Source organism: Anoplolepis gracilipes, chromosome 15 (genome assembly GCF_047496725.1).
Source record: "Anoplolepis gracilipes chromosome 15, ASM4749672v1, whole genome shotgun sequence".
In the NCBI taxonomy this organism is placed as follows: Eukaryota; Metazoa; Arthropoda; class Insecta; order Hymenoptera; family Formicidae; genus Anoplolepis; species Anoplolepis gracilipes.
The window spans coordinates 6,964,693-6,985,977 of NC_132984.1; the positions used below are offsets into that span (position 1 = coordinate 6,964,693).

The 21,285-nt window shown below is 33.6% G+C and overlaps 1 protein-coding gene and 2 pseudogenes across 1 annotated transcript; 2 read left to right on the forward strand and 1 right to left on the reverse strand.

The window, feature by feature from the left end:
* Positions 1-2,876: 2,876 nt before the first annotated feature.
* On the reverse strand, positions 2,877-9,282 carry LOC140674066 (uncharacterized). Its single transcript, XM_072907407.1, has one exon. It carries the CDS (start codon positions 4,312-4,314, stop codon positions 3,589-3,591), a length of 726 nt encoding a protein of 241 aa, XP_072763508.1. The 5' UTR covers positions 4,315-9,282; the 3' UTR covers positions 2,877-3,588.
* Positions 9,283-15,394: 6,112 nt separating this feature from the next.
* On the forward strand, positions 15,395-18,255 carry LOC140674213 (uncharacterized; annotated as a pseudogene).
* A 1,927-nt stretch (positions 18,256-20,182) lies between these two features.
* Positions 20,183-21,132, forward strand: LOC140674214 (uncharacterized; annotated as a pseudogene).
* Positions 21,133-21,285: the final 153 nt, after the last annotated feature.

Sequence of the window (21,285 nt, forward strand, 5' to 3'; positions counted from 1 at the left end):
GCATTTTTGAGTAATTAAATTTCACCCTTAAAGGGTAGTTTGTTACAGTTTTTACTATGTGGTAAATTAGCTCCCTTAGAAACGTTAACTAACGGCCCATGTTTCATTGTATTTTTGCGGTACAGTATATTTAAGTAGTTAGATTTCACCCCCAAATGGTGATCTCTGAAAATTTTAACTATGTGGTAAATTAGGCCCCTTAGCGACACTAACTAATCATCTAAGTCCCATGTTATTGTGGTACACATTTTTTTAGTTATTGAAATTTACCTCAAAGAGATGGTTTTTTACAATTTTTATATTGTAAATTGGCTCCTTTAAAAACGCCCTTAACTATTGACGTAAGTCTCATATATTTGCGGTACGGTATTTTTTAGTTGTTAGATTTTATCTTAAGGAGTGGTTTTTTAAGATTTTTACTATATGGTAAATAAATTCGTCCCCTTAGAAATATTAATTAACTGCCAGGTTTCATATTTTTGCAATATGCCATTGTCCAAATTCGAAAGTTGCGCACGGCATTGCCGTTTTCGCGCGCGACAGTGCCGTTAGCACCACTTTCCAGCCTAGCAGCATTCAAGTGAATCTGAAAAATATAAACCCATTCTTTGACTATATAAGTATGGACTGCTAATACTCCCACTTTTCCCATTAGAGCACGTAAGAGGTCTTTCAGCCAACATTCATTGACAGGTCAAATACCAAAACCCCGGGAGATTCAAATCATAAAGTAATATTAATTGTAAAAACAGTAATAATACTTTAAATTTTATTAGATATAATATGAAAAAATTATTAGATATGATATTTATTATATTTTTTCTTTTATTTTTTACATTTTATAAAATTTTTATATACTTATCCTATTAACCAGAAAAGATAACAGTTTTCGCGTTTTAGCGTGTGCCTCACGAATATTTTGTACTGATTTAACGTACTTTCTTTGCCAAAATAACTTAATTTAACTTTAAAAAAAATGCTTAATATTAACTTAATTATGAAATATTTATGATTTTCCATAAGATTCATATCTTTTACATGATAATCAAAAATAATAAATATTTTGGACATATTAATGTATCTTAAGGTAAGTATAATCACTTTTGCATAACGTTCTTAATTTTTAATTCATTTTTTAATCTAAAAAAATTGAATATTTTTTCCGCAACTGTTAAAATTGTTAGTGTATCCACTTTCGGATATCCCAAAAAGCCGAAACTCTTTCTTTTTATAAATGAGGATGGTACTTCGTCACATTCATTTAATAATTGACAACAAGTATTACATTTAATCTTTTTTAATATTTGTTTTTCAATGAAACCTGCAATATATTCGGCTGCGCAGATACAGAATTTATTATATGCAAGGGTATGTCATCTATATCGTACCCTGTATTTATTTCATTTAATTTTTCAATATTTATTTTTTAGATAGCAACAAACATGACGTCACATTTTAGTTCGTTTTATCGTTGGTATTTTATAGCGCTGTAAGCACTTTACTGTTGACATCCAACCTAAAGTTTGCGTCAGCAGTCCATACTTATATAGTCAAAGAACCCATTGAAATATATACCATACTGGAATGAGCACTGCCATACCGCCACCACGGTTACCACGGCCACTAAGAGATAGCTGAATTAAGACGTTTCTATCATGCCTGAAAATATATGTATACTTCAATGATCTACACTATAAAAAAATTCTAAAAAAATTCTGTAAAAAATTTTTTTTAAATTTGAAGAAAAATTTATTTTAAATTATATATGGAAACGTTATACTTATATACAAATAAACTTAAATAAATAATCATTAAGAAAAACGGCCAATAATCGAGCAAAATTTAAATATGTTGGAAAAATTATATAAAATTTATTGTTTTAAATTTTGAAACATATTAAAAGTAAACGTTTCGGCTGTACGCAGCCTTTTTCAATATCATTTTTACGTGTATATAGTGAGACACAAAAAACTAAAGCTAGATAGCATGTCCACTGGGTCACATTAATATAAAAATTTAACGTCAATGTACAAATAAAGATGAACCAACATTACAGATTCAACGCAAAACAAAGTCCACGCGAAACGCAGGTCTCACACAATAATTGTTTAGACAACACGCGACGATCATTTTTTTCTTCGTAGGACAATCATTCCTTCTTCGGTAGAGAGCGAGAAACAATAACCGTCCACTGCTGACGAATCATGTGTTTTTTCAAAAAAGCGCGAGGCCGTGATTTCTATGAAAAAGAAAAAAGCAAAAAGGAAGAGTCTCACTATAATGATCGCTCAAAATAATGTCGTGTTACAAATGTGAAGCTGAAATAAAGATTTCGAGCTTACTTTCTTTGTCCATAATGACTTTAAAAAAAAACTTATCTTCTCACAAAATGCTCTTACAAAAGATAGAGAAACAACTCATCTCTCCAACAAATTCGCAACTAAACTATTAATGCTAATCTAAAGGTCAAGGAACAACCTTTCTGATATTCAGACAAACATCCTGCTTTTCGAAATTATCATCGTCTAACAAACAAGTTTATTATGTGTTTTTTAGTTCCTGTAATATGTCAAAATACGATTCATTTAACAATTCTGTATCTTTATTTGAATTTAATCCGTTATTCTGATTCCTAATATGTAACATTTCCAAAATAAGTCTCTTGTGATAGTTAGATTCATAATCCAAAATTTCCACATCGTCCCAATTAAATGTTTTTCTTTTAATATGTGTTCCGAGTAGTAATGAGGCAGGTATGGCCCATCAAAACAAACCCCCACCACTGCGCCCTCGGGCACCGCGGGCGGTGTCTGGTGTTTTCCCCCACCACCACCAGGACTGACAGGAAAAAAAAAGTGGTGGTTGGAGGGGGAAGGGTTCGCGCTCAGGTAAGAAAAATTTATTTTTTGGAAAAATTTTCTGGTTTTCTCGGGACTTGAACCTGGGTCCTTCGTATTGCTGATCCTGGTTTTGGTATGCTGAGCTAAATAAGAACTTACTAAAGTAAAGGTTAGATAAGGTATTTATGTTACGTAGTGGGGCAGGTATGGCTCTTGGGCCGATATCGGTTACGGTGCTGGTAAAGGGAGGAAAAAGCGCTTTGACGTTCTGCAAGCGGGGCAGGTATGGCTCTTGGGGCGATATCGGTTACGGTGATGGTGGTGGGACGGAAAAGCGCTTTGGCGTTCTGCACGTGGGGCAGGTATGGCCCGTCAAAACAAATGACGTCACATGGTAGTTGAGTATAACGTCATGCCTGTGAAAATGAAAAAAAAGATAATAACACAGGAACGTGCAAGTTCTGTCAAACGCGATGGTATGACGCAACGAAAGAAATAGTATTATCGGTGTCTTATATTACGATGAGCGCCTATTGTTGAAAGAGGTTGCGGAACATCCTCTTTCAACAATAAAAGTAACGGAACTACTTATATGTAAAATGGGAAAGAGGAGTGGGTGAAAGAAATCGACAATAGATTTAAATGTACAAATATGTAACGTTTATATTTAAAATTTTTCACAAAATCAAAATTATTCAAGAAGTTTTTACAAATTAAATAATTGAAGAAAATATTCCTGGGATAATGATTATAATTTTCGTTTTGTTACTATCATATGTACAATTTGATTGAGGTAAAGCGAGCTTATTTCTAAAAATGTTATTTCAAAGTATATATTGAGAAATAATAAATCTTTTAGCTGAATGCGAACGTTACGTTCTATTTCCTTGCTATTACTATTGATCAGAAGTTTTATAATACTGCTATTAATGTTACTATTGATAGGAAGATTTATCTCTATTTCGTTTATTAGATATCGCGCACATTCGTTGACACTGTTGGAAATTAAATTTAGTTGATTCAAACGAGCGTTTACACATCCAACTATATTTTCCAGTCCCAGAAAGGTTGCTTTCTGCATTACCGCAACGCTGTAAGTTTTCCGTTTCTTCGCTGTAGGTCCGTTTGCGTTCGTATCCTCGATGTTTTCAGAAGGAAGATCTTCTTGCACGTTTTCGCGATACACTACTAGCACAGCTCTAGCACCATATGCGGTAGTAAAATTTATAATTATTTTGTCGATGATAATCGTACTCTGTTTAATTTTATCACCGTTTAAGTACAAAGACATCTGTTCCATGTTTTCTTGAAATTTCTGCCACGATTCCATATCGAAGCAAATTCCTTCAGCGCTATGAGATGATAATTTAACAATCGGTAGAAAATCCAGTTCCTCTCCATCCGACGCCATAAGGCCCACATGAATTTTCTTCGTATAGGATGAATTCAGGCCATATGTTGTAGATAACAACATACGTTGTAGTTCGATTTTTCCCACGAAATTACATTCTGACTAAGAAGCGCTGACTGAATACAAGGATTTCTTGAAATTTGAAATTTCCTTACGATTGTCCATGATAGTTGCTTCTGCGTAGAAAATCGAAGTTCGAATAATCACGCTCAGAATACAAACAAAAACAACGAACTTTTACAGTTGAACTTGCTAGTTCGGATGGCAGGAAACGACTGAACTTAATTTTCCCGAATACTTAAATTAGAAAGATGAAATAGAAAAGTGGTGAGGAAAATGCGCGCGCAGAATAATAAAAAATTATATGTGTATGGAATTTTAAATCAATTTAAAAAATAGATTATAAAAATGTACGTTACCCTCCATAGTTTGCCTGTGTCGCACCTAAAGTTCAGAGAATAATATTTGTATAACGTAGTTTTACAAAAATCATGAAAAATATAATAAAAGAAAATTTTTCATATATATATATATATATATAAATAAAATTGTATTCAATATAAATTTAGACAAAGAATTTCTAAAAAGTGCCAAAAAAAAAACAAAACTTTGCGTCACATATAAAAGTTATAAAAAAAAGATATTTATTTATTACTTGTTGGCTTTTCCAAAATTTTTTCACGACATATTTCTTATAGCTAGCCGCCGGGAAAATAAAGAAAATAATAAAGATTACTTCGCGTAACAAAAAAAAAAATAGGAATAAGTGTTTATTGTTTGTTGGGTTTCCCGAAATTTTTTTCACAACATATTTCTTATAACGTGCCGCCGGGAAAATAAAGAAAATAATAAAGATTACTTCGCGTAACAAAAAAAAAAAAGGAATAAGCGTTTATTGCTTGTTGGTTTTTCCGAAATTTTTTTCACGACATATTTCTTATAAATAGTCGGCGAGAAAATAAAGAAAATAATAAAGATTACCGAAATTTTTTCACGACATATTTCTTATAACGAGCCGCCGCGGAAATAAAGAAAATAATAAAGATTACTTCACGTAACAAAAAAGGAATATTCGTTTATTACCGTACGTAACAAGAAAAGAAATGTAAACGTGGAAAATAGATTATTTCCAAAACTTTCTTTGAACTTACCGTTAATCCATCATAAAAGAAGAAAATATAATAATAAAACATTCTTTCGAAAGTTTTGCATTGTATTGTCCTATCGCATTTTGTTTAACAATCCGACCAATGCAAAATCAAAGAATTTTCCCCTCTTCCTAAAGAGGCGTTTTCTTTAAAATGTATAAATATGGTTCTCCGTATTGGAAAAAGTACATTTCAAGTTCCGAATTTGAATTTTATCCATCACGCGAGTTACAGTGCAAATAATTAATTATCATGTCGAATCTTAAAAACGTTGTAGAAATTTGCCTTTCACTGGTACAAAGTTTATGCGGCCAGAAATTTGACAAATTGTTATCGGGATTAACAAGCGACGACGAAAAAAATTATAGCGTCTTCAGAAAGTTCGCTGGCGAGTGTCCTAGCGTGGTGCTCGCAGTATTATTCCGCCTAGGGCATTTTTGCAATTTTCGCGAACTTTTGAATATCGCCGGAGAAGTTATCGAATCGCGGATCTGTTTTGATGAGGAAGAGAGCGATGCTGGTGGGCACATAGAATTTCTTCGGCTGCATTTTCATCGATTTCTCCAGAATTCGAATGGTAAGTTTTTATTTTTACTTTTATCGGGTTTAAAATTATAAAAATATGTTATTTAAATCAAACAATTTTTAGACTCAACGCGCCCGATCGCGATCGCGAGAGTCGAAGGAAATCGTCACCCTCGAATAAACGAAGATCGAACCGGTAGATTAAGTTTACGCAGGAGACATCAAGCAGACACGTCGCCAGAGGCGGGACCTTTACGTAAGTTTTAACACATATTTTATAGCGTTGGTGAAAAACAAAATATTATTTTTCAAATTTTAAAATACCGTACATTTCAGGACGGGCTCGCATAGTGTTAACTCCAGAACCTCCTGTTATCGATTTAACGGAGGGGGAAGAGAATGACACAGAGGAACCGCTTTCTGGAGAAGTTAGCTCGATTGATGAAGTGGTCATATTCTCCCAGATTGCAAGTAAGTAAAAAATATTACATCGAATAAAAAAAAATAGCGCGAAAAATTTTTTAAACAAGAGAAATAATACAATATTTTTTAGATTACATCGCAACAAATGAAGAAGTACGGAATGAAGAGGCAGAAATAGAATCGGATGAAATGACTGAGGAAGAAGAAGAAGAAGAAGAAAAAGAAGAAGAAGAAGAAGAAGAAAAAGAAGAAGAAGAAGAAGAAAAAGAGGAAGAGGAAGAGGAAGAAGAAGAGGAGGAAGAGGAGGAAGAGGAAGAGGAGGAGGAGAAAGAGCAAGAGGAGGAAGAGGAAGAGGAAGAAGAGGAGGAAGAGGAAGAGGAGAAAGAGGAGGAGAAAAGAGGAGAAAGAGGAAAGAGGAAGAGGAGGAGGAGGAAGAGGAGGAAGAGGAGGAAGAAGAAAAGGAGGAAGAGTAAGAGGAGGAAGAGGAAGAGGAGGAAGAAGAAGAAGAGAAAGAGAAAGAGGAAAAAGAGGAAGAAGAAGAAGAAGAAGAAGAAGAAAATGATATAAATGACGTGTCGATGATAGAAGGTAATAACTTAACATATTCTTTAGTTCTTCTCTTACGTTTAAATTTTATTTTAATTTAAAAAATTTTACTATGAAACTTTTACTCAACAACTATCGTCTCCGACATTTCATACACGCCGATGTACGATCCCTAAAGATATACCGGCGTAACAGAAGGTTGAAGAGAGAATATTAAGACGAGTAAGTTAGCTTAACATAAATAATAACATAAATAATAACGTAACAATTTTACATTATTAAAAAAATTTAAACGTAAGAGAGAAATATTTTACGAAATATTTCATCAAAATAATTTAATTATTCTTATTTTTCACAATACAGATCGGGGGTGGAAGAAGCGGCGAAATACAACGTCAACAAGATCAACATCAACAAGTACGCGTAGGAGAAGAAGAAAATCACTCGCATGCAGATGAGGAAACACTTGACGCTGTGGAAAACGAGCCTGATAGAAGAGAAGAGGAGGGTGTATATACTGGCGATCAGGTAGAAAATAATTTTAGAAGTATTGTATTATTATCGGAAAACGTGCGCCAATTTAGAAATTTCGGTATAGAGGGACGCGAAATTAGTTTTCGTATTCGACCCGTACCCGAGGGAGCTAATGTATATAACTGGCTAGAGAACGCGTTTCGGGAACTTCACACGTACGTAACGCGTTCATGCGTACCAGGTGATTACGTCGGGATGACTTTTGATTCCGGAAATTTTACGTGTGGACCCACAAGTATATCGTTCCGACCATTTCGCGACTTGACTTACGAGAATATTTGGAATCTTGTAAGTTCGTTAGCGCAAAGTTGCGACGGTCATGATATAGCTCTAGCGTTTAATATCCGCGTTTCTAAAGTTACTCCTCCTCAGGGACGCGGACGTAACGCACTTACGCGGGATATTATTGTTAAGCGTTCGATTTTAACGATTTCCAATTCGGACAATTTATGTCTCCCTCGTGCGCTTGTATCCGCTCAAATTTTTAACGAGCGTGGAAATTTGCGCACGGGAGAGTTACATGAAAAATGGAACGCAGTGAGACGACAAAACTCTGTGCTACAACGCGACTTAGCATTGTGAGGAATGCAGGTGTCACGATTCCTGAGGAAGGAAGCGGAATTCCCGAATCAAACGCTTTCAACAATATCTCGCCGGGGATAATATTGCTATAGTGATATATAATATCGTTACTTTTGGTCGGGGCGGTAAATCGTTGTACAACGGGGTTGAATTTTTAGCCTCTCTACAGAGAGAGACAAGTACGTGCTTAAATATATTATTTCATCTGGACATAAAGCATTTCGACGTAATTTTTAATTTAAGGGCTGCCGCGGGTGGGCGAAGAAGGTTACTACGTTCCGTATAATTTAAGTTATCGCTCCAATAAGGGGGAGCATCGATGCTCTAACAAATGTCCGCGATGTAACGCGATGCCGCCGTGCGAGCAAACAGATACGCCACATATTAGGTGCGATAATTGTGGACGGGGATTTTTTAATCGTGAGTGCTTGGAGCGTTACCGTGCGCGGAAATCATACGATGGAAAATCGCAAAAAAGCGTTTGCGAAATTATACGATTTTGTAATGATTGCGGCCGGTTAATTTAAAGAAATAAACAACACGAATGCGACATGGTTTATTGTGCCGTGTGTCATTCTTTACAATCGCTGAACCACCTTTGTTATATGTTACCTATTCGGCGCGGCGATAATTCCAATCCTTATTGTGCGGAATTTATCGAAGAGAATGGGGAGCAACAACAACGGAGGAACGGCGGCGAAAATAATTGTATACCCGCACGTAAAAAAAGCCGCGTAGCATTCGTGTTTTACGACTTTGAGACGAGGCAAGACGAAACGCTCCAAGGTACCACGAATGTAAAAATTCACGTGCCTACGCTCTGCGTCGCTCATCAAATTTGCGAGTCATGCGCGGAAATAAATGAAACTTCGGTGCGATGTCGTTGGTGCGGGATTCGGGAATATATATTTCATCGTAATCCCGTGCAGGAATTTGTAGATTTTGTAACGCGTCCGACAAAATATTTTAAACAAATAATTTGTATCGCACATAACGCTAAATCGTTTGATGCTCAATTTATTTTACATCATATCGTGGAAAACCGTATCTCGTTAGAGGCGCAAGTAATTTTAAACAGAACGAAAATAGTTGTATTAACAGTGGGACGTACAAAATTTATCGATAGTGTTAATTATATGCCGATGCGTTTATCCGAATTACCCAAGGCTTTCGGTCTGATGGATATTTCAAATAAAGGTATTTTTCCTCACTTATTTAATACTATCAATAATCAATCTTATGTCGGTCCACTGCCCGATGTACAATATTATTCACCTGATTCCATGTAGGTGAAAGAACGCGAAAAATTTGCAATACTGTACAATCGCTTGATTGTACGATTATTTAATAAAATTTTCTTTCACGAGAAACGTATTAAACATACCGACATGTAATGTTTAAACATGTAAACCTTTGTGTAATAAAATATAAAAAAATACATTGTACTATTACTTAATAAAAATTAATTATTACCTTAATTATATGTAATAAGAATATTGATTTTTGTAATAGAAATCTGCATCAATAAATGTGAGCAATTTTATTTTTAGTCATCTATTTCTTTCACCCACTCCTCTTTCCCATTTTATATATAAGTAGTTCCGTTACTTTTATTGTTGAAAGAGGATGTTCCGCAACCTCTTTCAACAATAGGCGCTCATCGTAATATAAGACACCGATAATACTATTTCTTTCGTTGCGTCATACCATCGCGTTTGACAGAACCTGCACGTTCCTGTGTTATTATCTTTTTTTTCATTTTCACAGGCATGACGTTATACATGGTCAACTACCATGTGACGTCATTTGTTTTGACGGGCCATACCTGCCCCACGTGCAGAACGCCAAAGCGCTTTTCCGTCCCACCACCGTCACCGTAACCGATATCGCCCCAAGAGCCATACCTGCCCCGCTTGCAGAACGTCAAAGCGCTTTTTCCTCCCTTCACCAGCACCGTAACTGATATCGGCCCAAGAGCCATACCTGCCCCACTACGTAACATAAATACCTTATCTAACCTTTACTTTAGTAAGTTCTTATTTAGCTCAGCATACCAAAACCAGGATCAGCAATACGAAGGACCCAGGTTCAAGTCCCGAGAAAACCAGAAAATTTTTCCAAAAAATAAATTTTTCTTACCTGAGCGCGAACCCTTCCCCCTCCAACCACCACTTTTTTTTCCTGTCAGTCCTGGTGGTGGTGGGGGAAAACACCAGACACCCTCCGCGGTGCCCGAGGGCGCGGTGGTGGGGGTTTGTTTTGACGGGCCATACCTGCCCCATTACTACTGTTCCGAAATAACCGAATGTCTGTCTGAACTTAGTTTTATGTTATTAATATGTTCTTTTATGCGTGTCTATAATTGTCTCTTAGTTTGTCCCACATATGACGCATTACAACCATTACAATTTATTTTATATATGACATTTGAATTCGTCATGAAAAGATTCTTGTCTTTTTGTACTTTTATAAATTTATCCAATTTATTCCAGTATCGATATCCTATTAGAAATTCTGCTTTTTCAATCTTTGAAACTATATATATAAAATTTAAATAATTTTAAATAATTTTTATATTAACTTTTAATTTCTTTACTCATGTTTTTGAAAATATATTATTTAATTAAAAATAAAATTTAACAAATTAAACTAGATTATGTTACAGATGATATCTTTCTTAATCTTTCTTAAATCAATGTTTTTAGAATGAGTAGTACATATAGTCACGTGGTTGCCTTAGTTAGTCAGATAAAGACAACAACGTCCTAATTCAACTATCGCAATCGCACAATCTTGGCCGCCAATCAGAAACGCAGTGCTCATTCCAGTATGGTATATATTTCAATGTATGAACCTGATTCGCCAACCTAGCGGCGTACCAGTGAAACTGGAAAACATGGCGGACATCCGTATGAATGACACATTTTCAGCAGAAAAATAAAATGAAAATCAAAATCTCTGCATCAGATGCATGTATCAATGTCATTTTGGTACCGTTATGTTCGGAAAAATTCATATTTTCGATTGATATGTTCAGCTTTCGAAAATATGGTCCGATTTACGAAATATTTTAATTCATTTTCTGAAAGTGTCCTCGTTCCGATATATGATACACAGTAGAGTTCGCCTTTTCAGTAAAAACGAAAGATTTAAAAAGATACACTTAACGCGAGACGCTACCGCATCTCTTGATTTGTATTATTGGGCAAACATTTCTCGAGAAAAAATCATTTTTTATGAAACCTTGTGATTCTGCAATTCTAGATATTTATACTGTAAATCTTGAACAAACTTAGTAGTTTAAAAATATATTTATTATTAGAAATTAAATGCAAAACAATGTTATTGCCATATAAAGATAATAATATGCAGTAATTTTTCCTTTGTTACACATGTAAATAAAATTTTAATATTTTTCAAACTATTTTGTAATAAACTCTCTCGCAGTGCAAAAACATTATTGTATTTAAATAATTAATTATTGAAATTTTGTATCAATTATTTCATTAAAGTTCTATTTATTTCTGATTAGTGCTAAATAATGGTGTGATAGTAACGATTTACTATTACGTATAGTTATCAGAATGTTGCTAAAATATTAGCATTTTAAAGTGTTAAATAATGTTTTATTATTAATTTGTTTGCAAATCTAAAACGAGATTTTGATTTATTATCTATCTATTTTTAAATATTCAATTTCAATTGATTCTGCTGTCGCAGTCTTTATTTAAATAACTGACAGTTTATATACATATATATATGTATATATATTAGAGATGGGCATTATTCGAATGCATTTTTATTTAGTTTGTTATTTAAATAAAATTTTATTTATTATTTGTATTATTCATTATTTATATTATTCATTATATACATTATTCGTTATTGCTTCATTCGTTATTTGCTATTCGTCATTTGCATTATATTATTTTACTTTCCGTTTATGTTATCTATTATATATTATGTAGTTTTTACAGAATAGTAATTAATAAAATTATAATATTAACATTATTGTTATTATAATATAGCAATATTATTTAAATTTCCTAAATATAAAAATAATTAAGAGAGAGAGAGAGAGAGAGAGAGAGAGAGAGATAGAGGGAGGGAGGGAGGGAGAGGGAGAGAGAACAGCAAGCATTATGTGTACTTTGATTTTCTTCCATTTTTTGATAAATTTATTTTAATAAATTTATTTCGGTTTTTATTTCTTTTGTCAGTTTTATAGTAATTTTTTTGTAATATTTTTTGAAAATAAAACGTTCTTAATAAAAAATATGCAAACAGCTTTATTATCATAATTATATAAATAATTGTTATTTTCATATTAAATGATTATTATTATATGTATTTAATATGATGCAATATAATTATTTAATTGTTTGTATTATTTATGTGAATAAAAAATAACACGAACATATTAGTTAAATAATTATTTAGATAAAAATTTATTTAAATACTTATTTAATTGAATATATTTTTATTTGAATAAAAATGTATTCGTCATTTATAAATAAATTATGTTTTGCTTCTATTATTCGTTATTTATTATACGAATAAAATTTTGCCCACTTCTGATATATATATATATTTTGCTTTTTTCAATTCAATGTTCAATAATTTTATAAAATAAAATAATAAAATATTAAATAATTTTTTGGACTTCCGGTTGGATCGTGAAGAAGCACGCAAGCGAGTTACGGATAGAGTGTGAAAAAACGATGAAAAGTAGAGACGAAAGATTATAGGCGAGAGAAAAAAGAAGGGATAAGAGAGAGGTAGCGATAGGGAAGCCGGGGAAAAGAAGGAAAGGTGGAGGAGGAAGTAGAAAAAACGATAGAGGAAAAAATAGATAAGGTAATTGCAGGAGAGGTTAAGTGAGTGTAATAACTATATATGTAATACTACTATATTGTTAACGGAAGTCGAGAAACTGTAGCCAACATTACGGTGCGGACGATACTTCGTGTCTCGCTCTAGCAAGGAATATTGTGCGATGTGCGCATGTGCTGATATATATATGTATATATATATATATATATATATACAGGGTGTCTCATAACTAATTTCTATTCCATTTAACCCGCTCTACCCACTAACGAGCCAACGCTCGTGAGTGGGTAGAGCGGGTTAAATGGAATAGAAAAGTCCTGTACCATTTTGCGATTTTCAAAATAATTATTGAGAAATTAATTTACAAAGATCGGCAAATCCGGCGCGAGTATCAGCCTGCCGCAAAAAAGATGGCGAGAAGGACGGCCCTAAGGACGATCGCTAAGCGCGCGCGGCGAAAATAGGCGCCATTGCCTCGCGGTTACCAGGGGCATAGACGAAAAGCGTTGATAAGAACAATAGATTAGCGATTATTATTTAGCGACCGGCCTAGCGGTGAGCTGTCCTTCTCGCCATCTTTTTTGCGGCGGGCTGATACTCGCGCCGGATTTGCCAATCTTTGTAAATTAATTTCTCAATAATTATTCTGAAAATCGTAAAATGGTACAGGACTTATCTATTCCATTTAACCCGCTCTACCCGCTCACGAGCGTTGGCTCGTTAGTTATGAGACATCCTGTATATATATGTCCTTATTCATATCTCTCGAACAAGCCGCGTATAATAAGCCACGCCTCTATAGACGTCATCACGCATGCGCAGCACGGCAGAAATTCCTGCTATACTTGTCTCTTTTCAGCGTATCTTTTTTTTCTTTTCCTCTTATGAGTGTTAGCAATATAGTATAGTATTATATATATGGTAATAACGAGCGAGGGACAAGGGAGAGAGTAGTTGCAAGAGACACACACAGAGGGCGGAAGATAGTAGTTAGAAGGGACGGGATCCGATAGCGCACAATGCTAATTGGCCAATGAACAATTGAACCTTCTTATTGGTTAATTGTGCTGGTTACCCTAGACATCGGTCAATATGTGTAGTTGTGTGCTAACGGGACCCTCCCGTTAGAAGAGGCACGCACAGAGGGCGAGCTCCGTACAGTTAGCCGAACCAATTTTTTTATAATTAAAATTAACTAATCGTTTGGTCATTGTTTGGTGATGATTGGTCATCCAATTAAAACGTTTGGTCATTCATCGTTTTTTTTTAATTAAATAATTAAAATTTCGAAGTAAAGTTAGCCGAACATTTTTATTTTTCGTCCAATCGAGTTAAACAAGAGCTTATTCGATGCAGAATCGTTAAGTCGTCACGAATAAATCCTTTACAACGTTTGGTGATCCATAGTTTATCCGAAAAATGAAAAAAGTCATGTGCGGTAAAATGATGACGGGCGACATATAGTGACATGGACGTGCGCTGCGGTCACGCGCGCATGCGTTTTAGTAACTTATACAAAATTTTAAATAAATCTTTTTTAATTTTAAATAAATCCTTTTTAATAATGTAGCTATGCAAGTTGCAAACTCATGTGGAATCGTATATGCATTACAAAGTACATGCTTAGGTGGGAGTGCATAGGGGGACGGGGCGAAGCCCCATAGAAACTACCAAGGCTGACAGTACTGTATGGAAGTTTCAATGTAAAATCTTAATTCAACCTATGTCTGAACTCTTACACTACATTTATAATTTTTTATTCATAATCTTATAAAATAAATACCGAATGCATCGATGCACGATTCATTGAGCCATTTGCTTAGCTTCAGTCAAATAGCATTTGCTTAGGAAAATAGCATTGAAACTTCCACACAGTACTGTCAGCCTTGGTAGTTTCTACGCGCTCAAGTTTTGTTATATTTTTTTATGGAGTCGGGGCTTCGCCCCGTCTCCCTATGCACTCCCATCTAAGCATGTACTTTGCAATGCATATACAATTCCACATGGGTTTGCAACTTGCATAGCTACATTATTAAACAGGATTTATTTAAAATTAAAAAAGATTTATTTAAAATTTTGTATAAGTTACTAAACGCATGCGCGCGTGACCGCAGCGCACGTCCATGTCACTATACGTCGCCTGTCGTCATTTTACCGCACATGATTTTTTTCATTTTTCGGATAAACTATGGATCACCAAAAGTTGTAAAGCCTTTATTCGTGACGACCTAACGATTCTGTATCGAATAAGCTCTTGTTTAACTCGATTGGACGAAAAATAAAAATGTTCAGCTAACTTTACTTCAAAATTTTAATTATTTAATTTAAAAAAAACGATGAATGACCAAACGTTTTAATTGACCAATCATCACCAAACGATGACCAAACGATTAGTTAATTTTAATTATAAAAGAATCAATGTGGTTTGGCTAACTGTACAGAGCTCAGAGGGCGGCAGTAGAAGGTAAAGAAGAAAGTTACTAGATATTATCTAGGGACTTTAGTAAAGAAGTTGATAAGGTGAAAGAAAGTAGTAAACATAGAGGGCGGCAATGGCAGGAAGACCAGCGGGAAGCAAGAACAAACAGAAGGGAAACGAAATAGAAAAATATATAGAAGGAAGTGAACAGGTATGGAAGAGAGGAATAGAAAAAATTATGATGGAAATAGAGGAGCTGAGGAATGAGATAAAGGAGAAAATGGAAAGAATAAATGAACAAATACTGGAAGAGAGAAAAGCGAGGGAAGAGGTAAAAGAAAAGAAAAAGAAGAGTGATTAAGAGAGAGAAGAATGCTAGAGGAGAGAATTGAAAAACTAGAATGGATTAATGAGAAAAAGGAAAGAGAAGATAGTTATAGAACAAAATAGTTATAAGAAGAGTGAAATGGAGAAAAGAAAATTTGGAATAGGAAATAGTAAATTTTGTAAAAGAGGTGATGAATGTACATATAAATCTAAAAAGAACAAATATGATAACACTGAGGGAAAATAAGAACATAGTGATAGCAAAACTAGAGAGTTGGGAACAAAAAAGAAATGTAATGAGCAAGAAGAAAAAACTGGAAAAAGGCATAATAATAGAAGATGACTTAACAAGAAAAGAGAGAGAGATACAACAAAAATTGAGAGAAATAGCAAGATGAGAGAGAGAGGTGTTAGAAATATAAAAGAGGGATACAAGAAAATAAGAATAGAAGAAAAGTGACTCAAATGGAACGAGAAAGAGGAAAAATTGGTTGAAGAAAGAAGAAGAGAATGATGGTTCAAGAAACAAGAGGGGAAGGAAGAAGAGGACAAAGAGAGCGGAATAAGAGTGTGCTTCTGGAACATAGCGGGAGTAACAAACAAATGCGCAGAAACATGGGAATATCTGAAAGGATTCGAAATAATAGGATTGACGGAGACATGGATAGAAGAGGAAGTATGGAAGAGAATGAATAACAAGTTATTAAGTAAATATGAATGGCACTGTATAGAGGCAAAGAAAGAAAACAAGAAGGGAAGAGCGAAAGGAGGAATAATAATGGCAATAAGTAAGAAGATAAAGAAGGTAAATGTAAAAGAAATAAATAAAAGAGCGATGCAAGTTAGCTTTGTGTATAATAAGAAGAAGTGGAGAATAATCACGCTATACAGCCAGAGCATTAAGGATACATTGGAAGCCATAATGGAAGAAATAAAAGAAGAGGAGGAAGACTATTTAATTATAGGAGGAAACTTCAACGCAAGAACCGGAAATAAAGGAGGACCGATAGGAAGAGAGAAAGAAGAGGAAGGAAGAAGATCAAAAGATAAAGTAATAAACAAAGAAGGGAGAATGATGATAGACAAGATAGGAGAAAGACGATGGATAATATTAAATGGAAGTTATGAGAAAGAGGATGAATGGACATACATTGGAGAAATGGGAATGTCAGTCATAGACTACGTGGTGGCAAATGAAAAAGCGTCAGAGGAGGTGAAAGCAGTAAAAGAAGGGAATAGAAGTCAGATCATGTACCAAAAGAGGTGGAACTGGAAAACAGAAAGAAAGAGAAAAGGAAGAAGAGTGACATAATAAAAAAAGTAAGAAGTGTATGGACAGAAGAGGGGGTGAACCACTATCATGGTAACTGTGAAGGATGAACCTGCACGAAAGAAGAAAATGGAGAAATGTGGAAAGAGTTAGAAAAGAAGGTGAAGTCAATTATGAAGGTCAAAAAGAAAATAATTCCGTGGAAACTAGATAGAAGAGAATGGCATAGTAAGGAGTGGAGTAGGAAAAAAAGAGAACTAAGGAAAGAAATAAGAAGAATGAAGAAAGGAAAAATCAACAGGGAAGAGTATGTAAGGAAGAGGAAAAAGTTTAGAGCATGGTATGAGAAGGAAAAAGAGGAATATGAAAAGGAGGAAGAGGCAAAGATAAAAGCGATAAGAACGGAAGAAAAGGCTTGGAGATACATAAACAAATTCAGGAAGAAAAGAGAAAGAATAGATGAAAACATAAACATGGAAAGTTGGAACAAGCACTTTATGGAGCTGCTAGGAGGAACCAGAAAAAGGTGGTTAATGGAAAAAAAGGAAGAAGAAAAGAGGAAGGAGAAAAAAGAGAAAAACGAAGAAAGAAGGGAAGAAGTAATGGAAATGGAAATAATTGAAGATGAGTTAATAGAACAATTGAAGAAACTGAAGAAAAAAAAAGCACCGGGAGAAAATGAAATAAAAAATGAAGCATGGAGATTAATGCCAGTGGAGATAGGAGAAGCACTTTGGAAGCTAGTAAGCAAAATATGGAAAGAAGGAGAGATACCAAAGGAGTGGAATAGAGGAGTGATAAGTCCGATATACAAAAAAGGGGAGAAGAATAACGTAAAAAATTATAGAGGAGTGACATAAATAGACACGGCGTATAAAATATATGCAAATATGTTAAATGAGAGATTGAAGAATGAAGCAGAGAAGAAAATGGAAGAGGAACAGTTCGGATTCAGAAAAGGCAGAGGTACAATAGATGCAATTTATACTCTTAACTATATAGTAAACAGAGAAATAACAAAGAAGAAAAGAAAAGTATATGTGTTTTTTGCGGATTTGAAAACGGCATTTTTTATGGTAAATAGAGTGAAACTAGGAAAAATGTTAATAAAGGCAGGAATAGAAGAACAGCTGAGAAAAAAAATAATGGAAACTTATAAGGAAACGAGGAACATCATAAGAATAGAAGACAAAAAAACGGAGGAGTTCTGGACTAAATCGGAAGTGAGGCAAGGCTGTCCAATGAGCCCTACACTTTTCAACATTTACATTATGGATCTGGAAGAGGAAATGAGAAAAGAACAGACAGGAGGGATGGTAATAGGCAAAGAAAAGATATGGACAATATCATACGTAGATGATATTGTATTACTGGCTAAAAGCGAGACAGAATTATAAGGAATGATGAAAAGATTGGAAAAGTACATAGAAAGGAAAAAACTGAATCTGAGTTCAGAGAAGTCAAAGGTGATGGTTTTCGAGAAAGGAAGAGGTAATGTAAGAAAAAGAGAATGGAAATGGAAAGAAGAAAACGTGGAGGAAGTCAAGGAAATGAAGTATTTAGGATACATAATGAAAAAGAATAGAGGTGCGGAGAAACACATAGAAGAAAGAATAAGAAGAGCGACGATAGCAATGAAACAAACGTGGAGCATTGGAGAGAGGATATTTGGGGACGACTATAGGAGAAGGATAAAAATGTTCGATGCACTAGTAGGCAGTGTAGCGTTGTACGGAGTGGAAATCTGGGGATGGAGAAAGGAAGAAAGAATAGATAGAATAAAAAGGAAGTACATGAAATGGATACTGGGGCTGGACAGAGGAACACCGAAATACATCTTAATGGAAAAAACAAAAATGGAGGAATTAGAAATGGAAGCAGTAAAAAGAGCTATTAAATACGAGGAGAAAACAAGACGAACGGTAAAGAAGATAGTACTAGAATGTATAAAAGAAATAGATAAGAAGAATGAACGAAGAGAGTAAATAGGAAAAGAAGAGAAGAGAGATGTTAATAGGCAGAAAGGTCAGAGGGGAAAGGGGAAGAACTAGAGAAAATGAGGAAGGAGAGGGAAGTAGAGGAAATAGTAAAAGAAATAATGGGGAAAATAAGAAAAAAAGAAGAGGAAGAAAGAAAGAAAAAGATAGAGACTTCGAAGTATAACAGTAGCTATAAAGAAACAATGACAGAAGAAATACCGGGATACTTACAAGGAAAGAAGAAGAGGAAGGAAAGGATATTGATAGCAAGATTCAGATGTGGAAACGAATTGAAAGGAGGACAATATTGGAGAGAAGAAAATGATAGAAGGTGTAGAATATGCGGAGAAGAGCAAGAAAGCTTAATGCACGTGATAGGAAGGTGTGAGGCAACGAAAGATGAAACAGTAACAGCAGAGGAGTTTATAAGTGAAGAAGGAAGAGGATGGAAACTAATGAAAAGAATAAGCAAAATAAGAGAAGAGGGGAGAAAAGAGGAGGAGAAAAAGAAGGAAGAGGAACTGTACCAAAGGGATGAAACTAGTCTAGTCTAGATTCGATTTTAATTTGTTATTGGTGGCGTTGTAATATAGACGATATGGAGGTGTTATGTTATTTTATTTTATTTGATTGCATCTCATCTTATTTTTGTTTTATTTTGTTTAATTCAGATTATTTATTATTTATAGAGATTTATTGAGCTTTAGTTTTAGTTTAAGGTTAGTTACAGTTGTAATCTTAATTTTAAATTTTAAATTTTAATGTTGATTTTGGTGATTTTGATTTTGATTTTGATTTTAATTTTAACATTAATTTTAATTTTAATTTTGATTCTGATTCTGATTTGGATCTAATTTTCAATTTTGAATTTTGATTTAATTTAGATTTAATTTTAATTTTAATTTTAAGTTTGATTCTGACTGTGAATATGAGTTAATCTAATTTAAATTAGGTTTAAGTTTGAGTTTAAGTTAATCTAATTTAATGTAACTGAAATTCATCCAATTTATGTAACCGGAAGTCATCCTAAGCCGTAAGGCAAGGATTAAATAAATAAATAAATAAAAAATAAAATAAATAATTTTTTATGAAATAAAATACATTCAATGAAAATGCATCCCGTGCATGTTTAAATTTCCCTACTCGCCGTATCATCTTTTTGATTTCAACGAAATACCGACATTGAGTTGATTAAGTGTGTATCATTGTGTCCAGCTTTTGATATGCAATATTGCAACTAGACCTATCTTACTGTAATGGTGCGAGAATACGATACGAGCAAAAAATCTATACGCAACTAAACTTCATATTGTATCTAAATAAACTATTTGTATTTTTCAGAAATATGGAATGATGCGTTTGCCATTTTCAAATAGATGACTCCGTAGAAATTGTCCCAAATAATTGGATAATTAGTGAAAATCAATGTGTATGGCCATTAACAACAAAAGCATCAAAATTATTTGAGCTCATTAAAAAAAAGAGATTCCAAAAGATGATTGGAAAACAATGAATGTCAGAATTTTAGGACGACATAGTAAATATTATACGTTATAATGTATTTAAATACTTTAATATATTTAAATTGCAGTTTCTTATGCTTATTTTTAAAAATTTGTATACAATTTTTTATAATTTAAATGGAAGTACGTAAAACAGAATAAATGTAATAATAAAGTTGAAACAATTGCAACAGTTTAGATCTTATATAATTTGTTATAGAAAAAGATCTTTTAAAATATATAATTAATAGATAAATTTGTTTTGTCTATATTTTTTATAATTTGGTTTTTAATTTATTTATTAAAAATTTTTCAATTAATTAAATAGCAGAACTTTATATAAATAAGATTTTTTAAATAAAAAATTTTTTTCAAGTAACTATAATTTAATTACAATATTTTTTTCTAGACGATTATAAAACTGCTCAAAGAAAATATAAAACAGCATTGAATAGAGATAATCTCTCATCTTTATCTGAATTTGCTGAATATGGAAAAGGATGTCGTGTACCGAAACGTAAAAGACAATACAGTGATTTAGACACCGATACAGAAAGCGATGAGTGTAGCGAAGAAGTCCATTAATTTTCCGACATATAAGGCAGCTAAGACTGTAATTCCATCAAATTCGGCACATAAAGGTACAGTTAATTAAGTAAAAATAATTATGAAAAATTTTGACGTTATTTTTCTAAGAAGTTTGTTCTTTCCAGATTCAGTTAATAAAGCACATATTAATAAATCGAATAATGTTTGCCAATTCAGTGAAAGCAATAAGAAGCAAAATTCAGACAATATTTTAGTTGAGATTCATACTAATAAATCGAATAATAATAATGTTTATCAAATCAATGGAAACAAGAAGCAAAATTCTGATAATATCTTAGCTGAGATCCATACTAATTTTCAAAGATACGCAATTCAAATAAAAGGTAATATGGAGAAA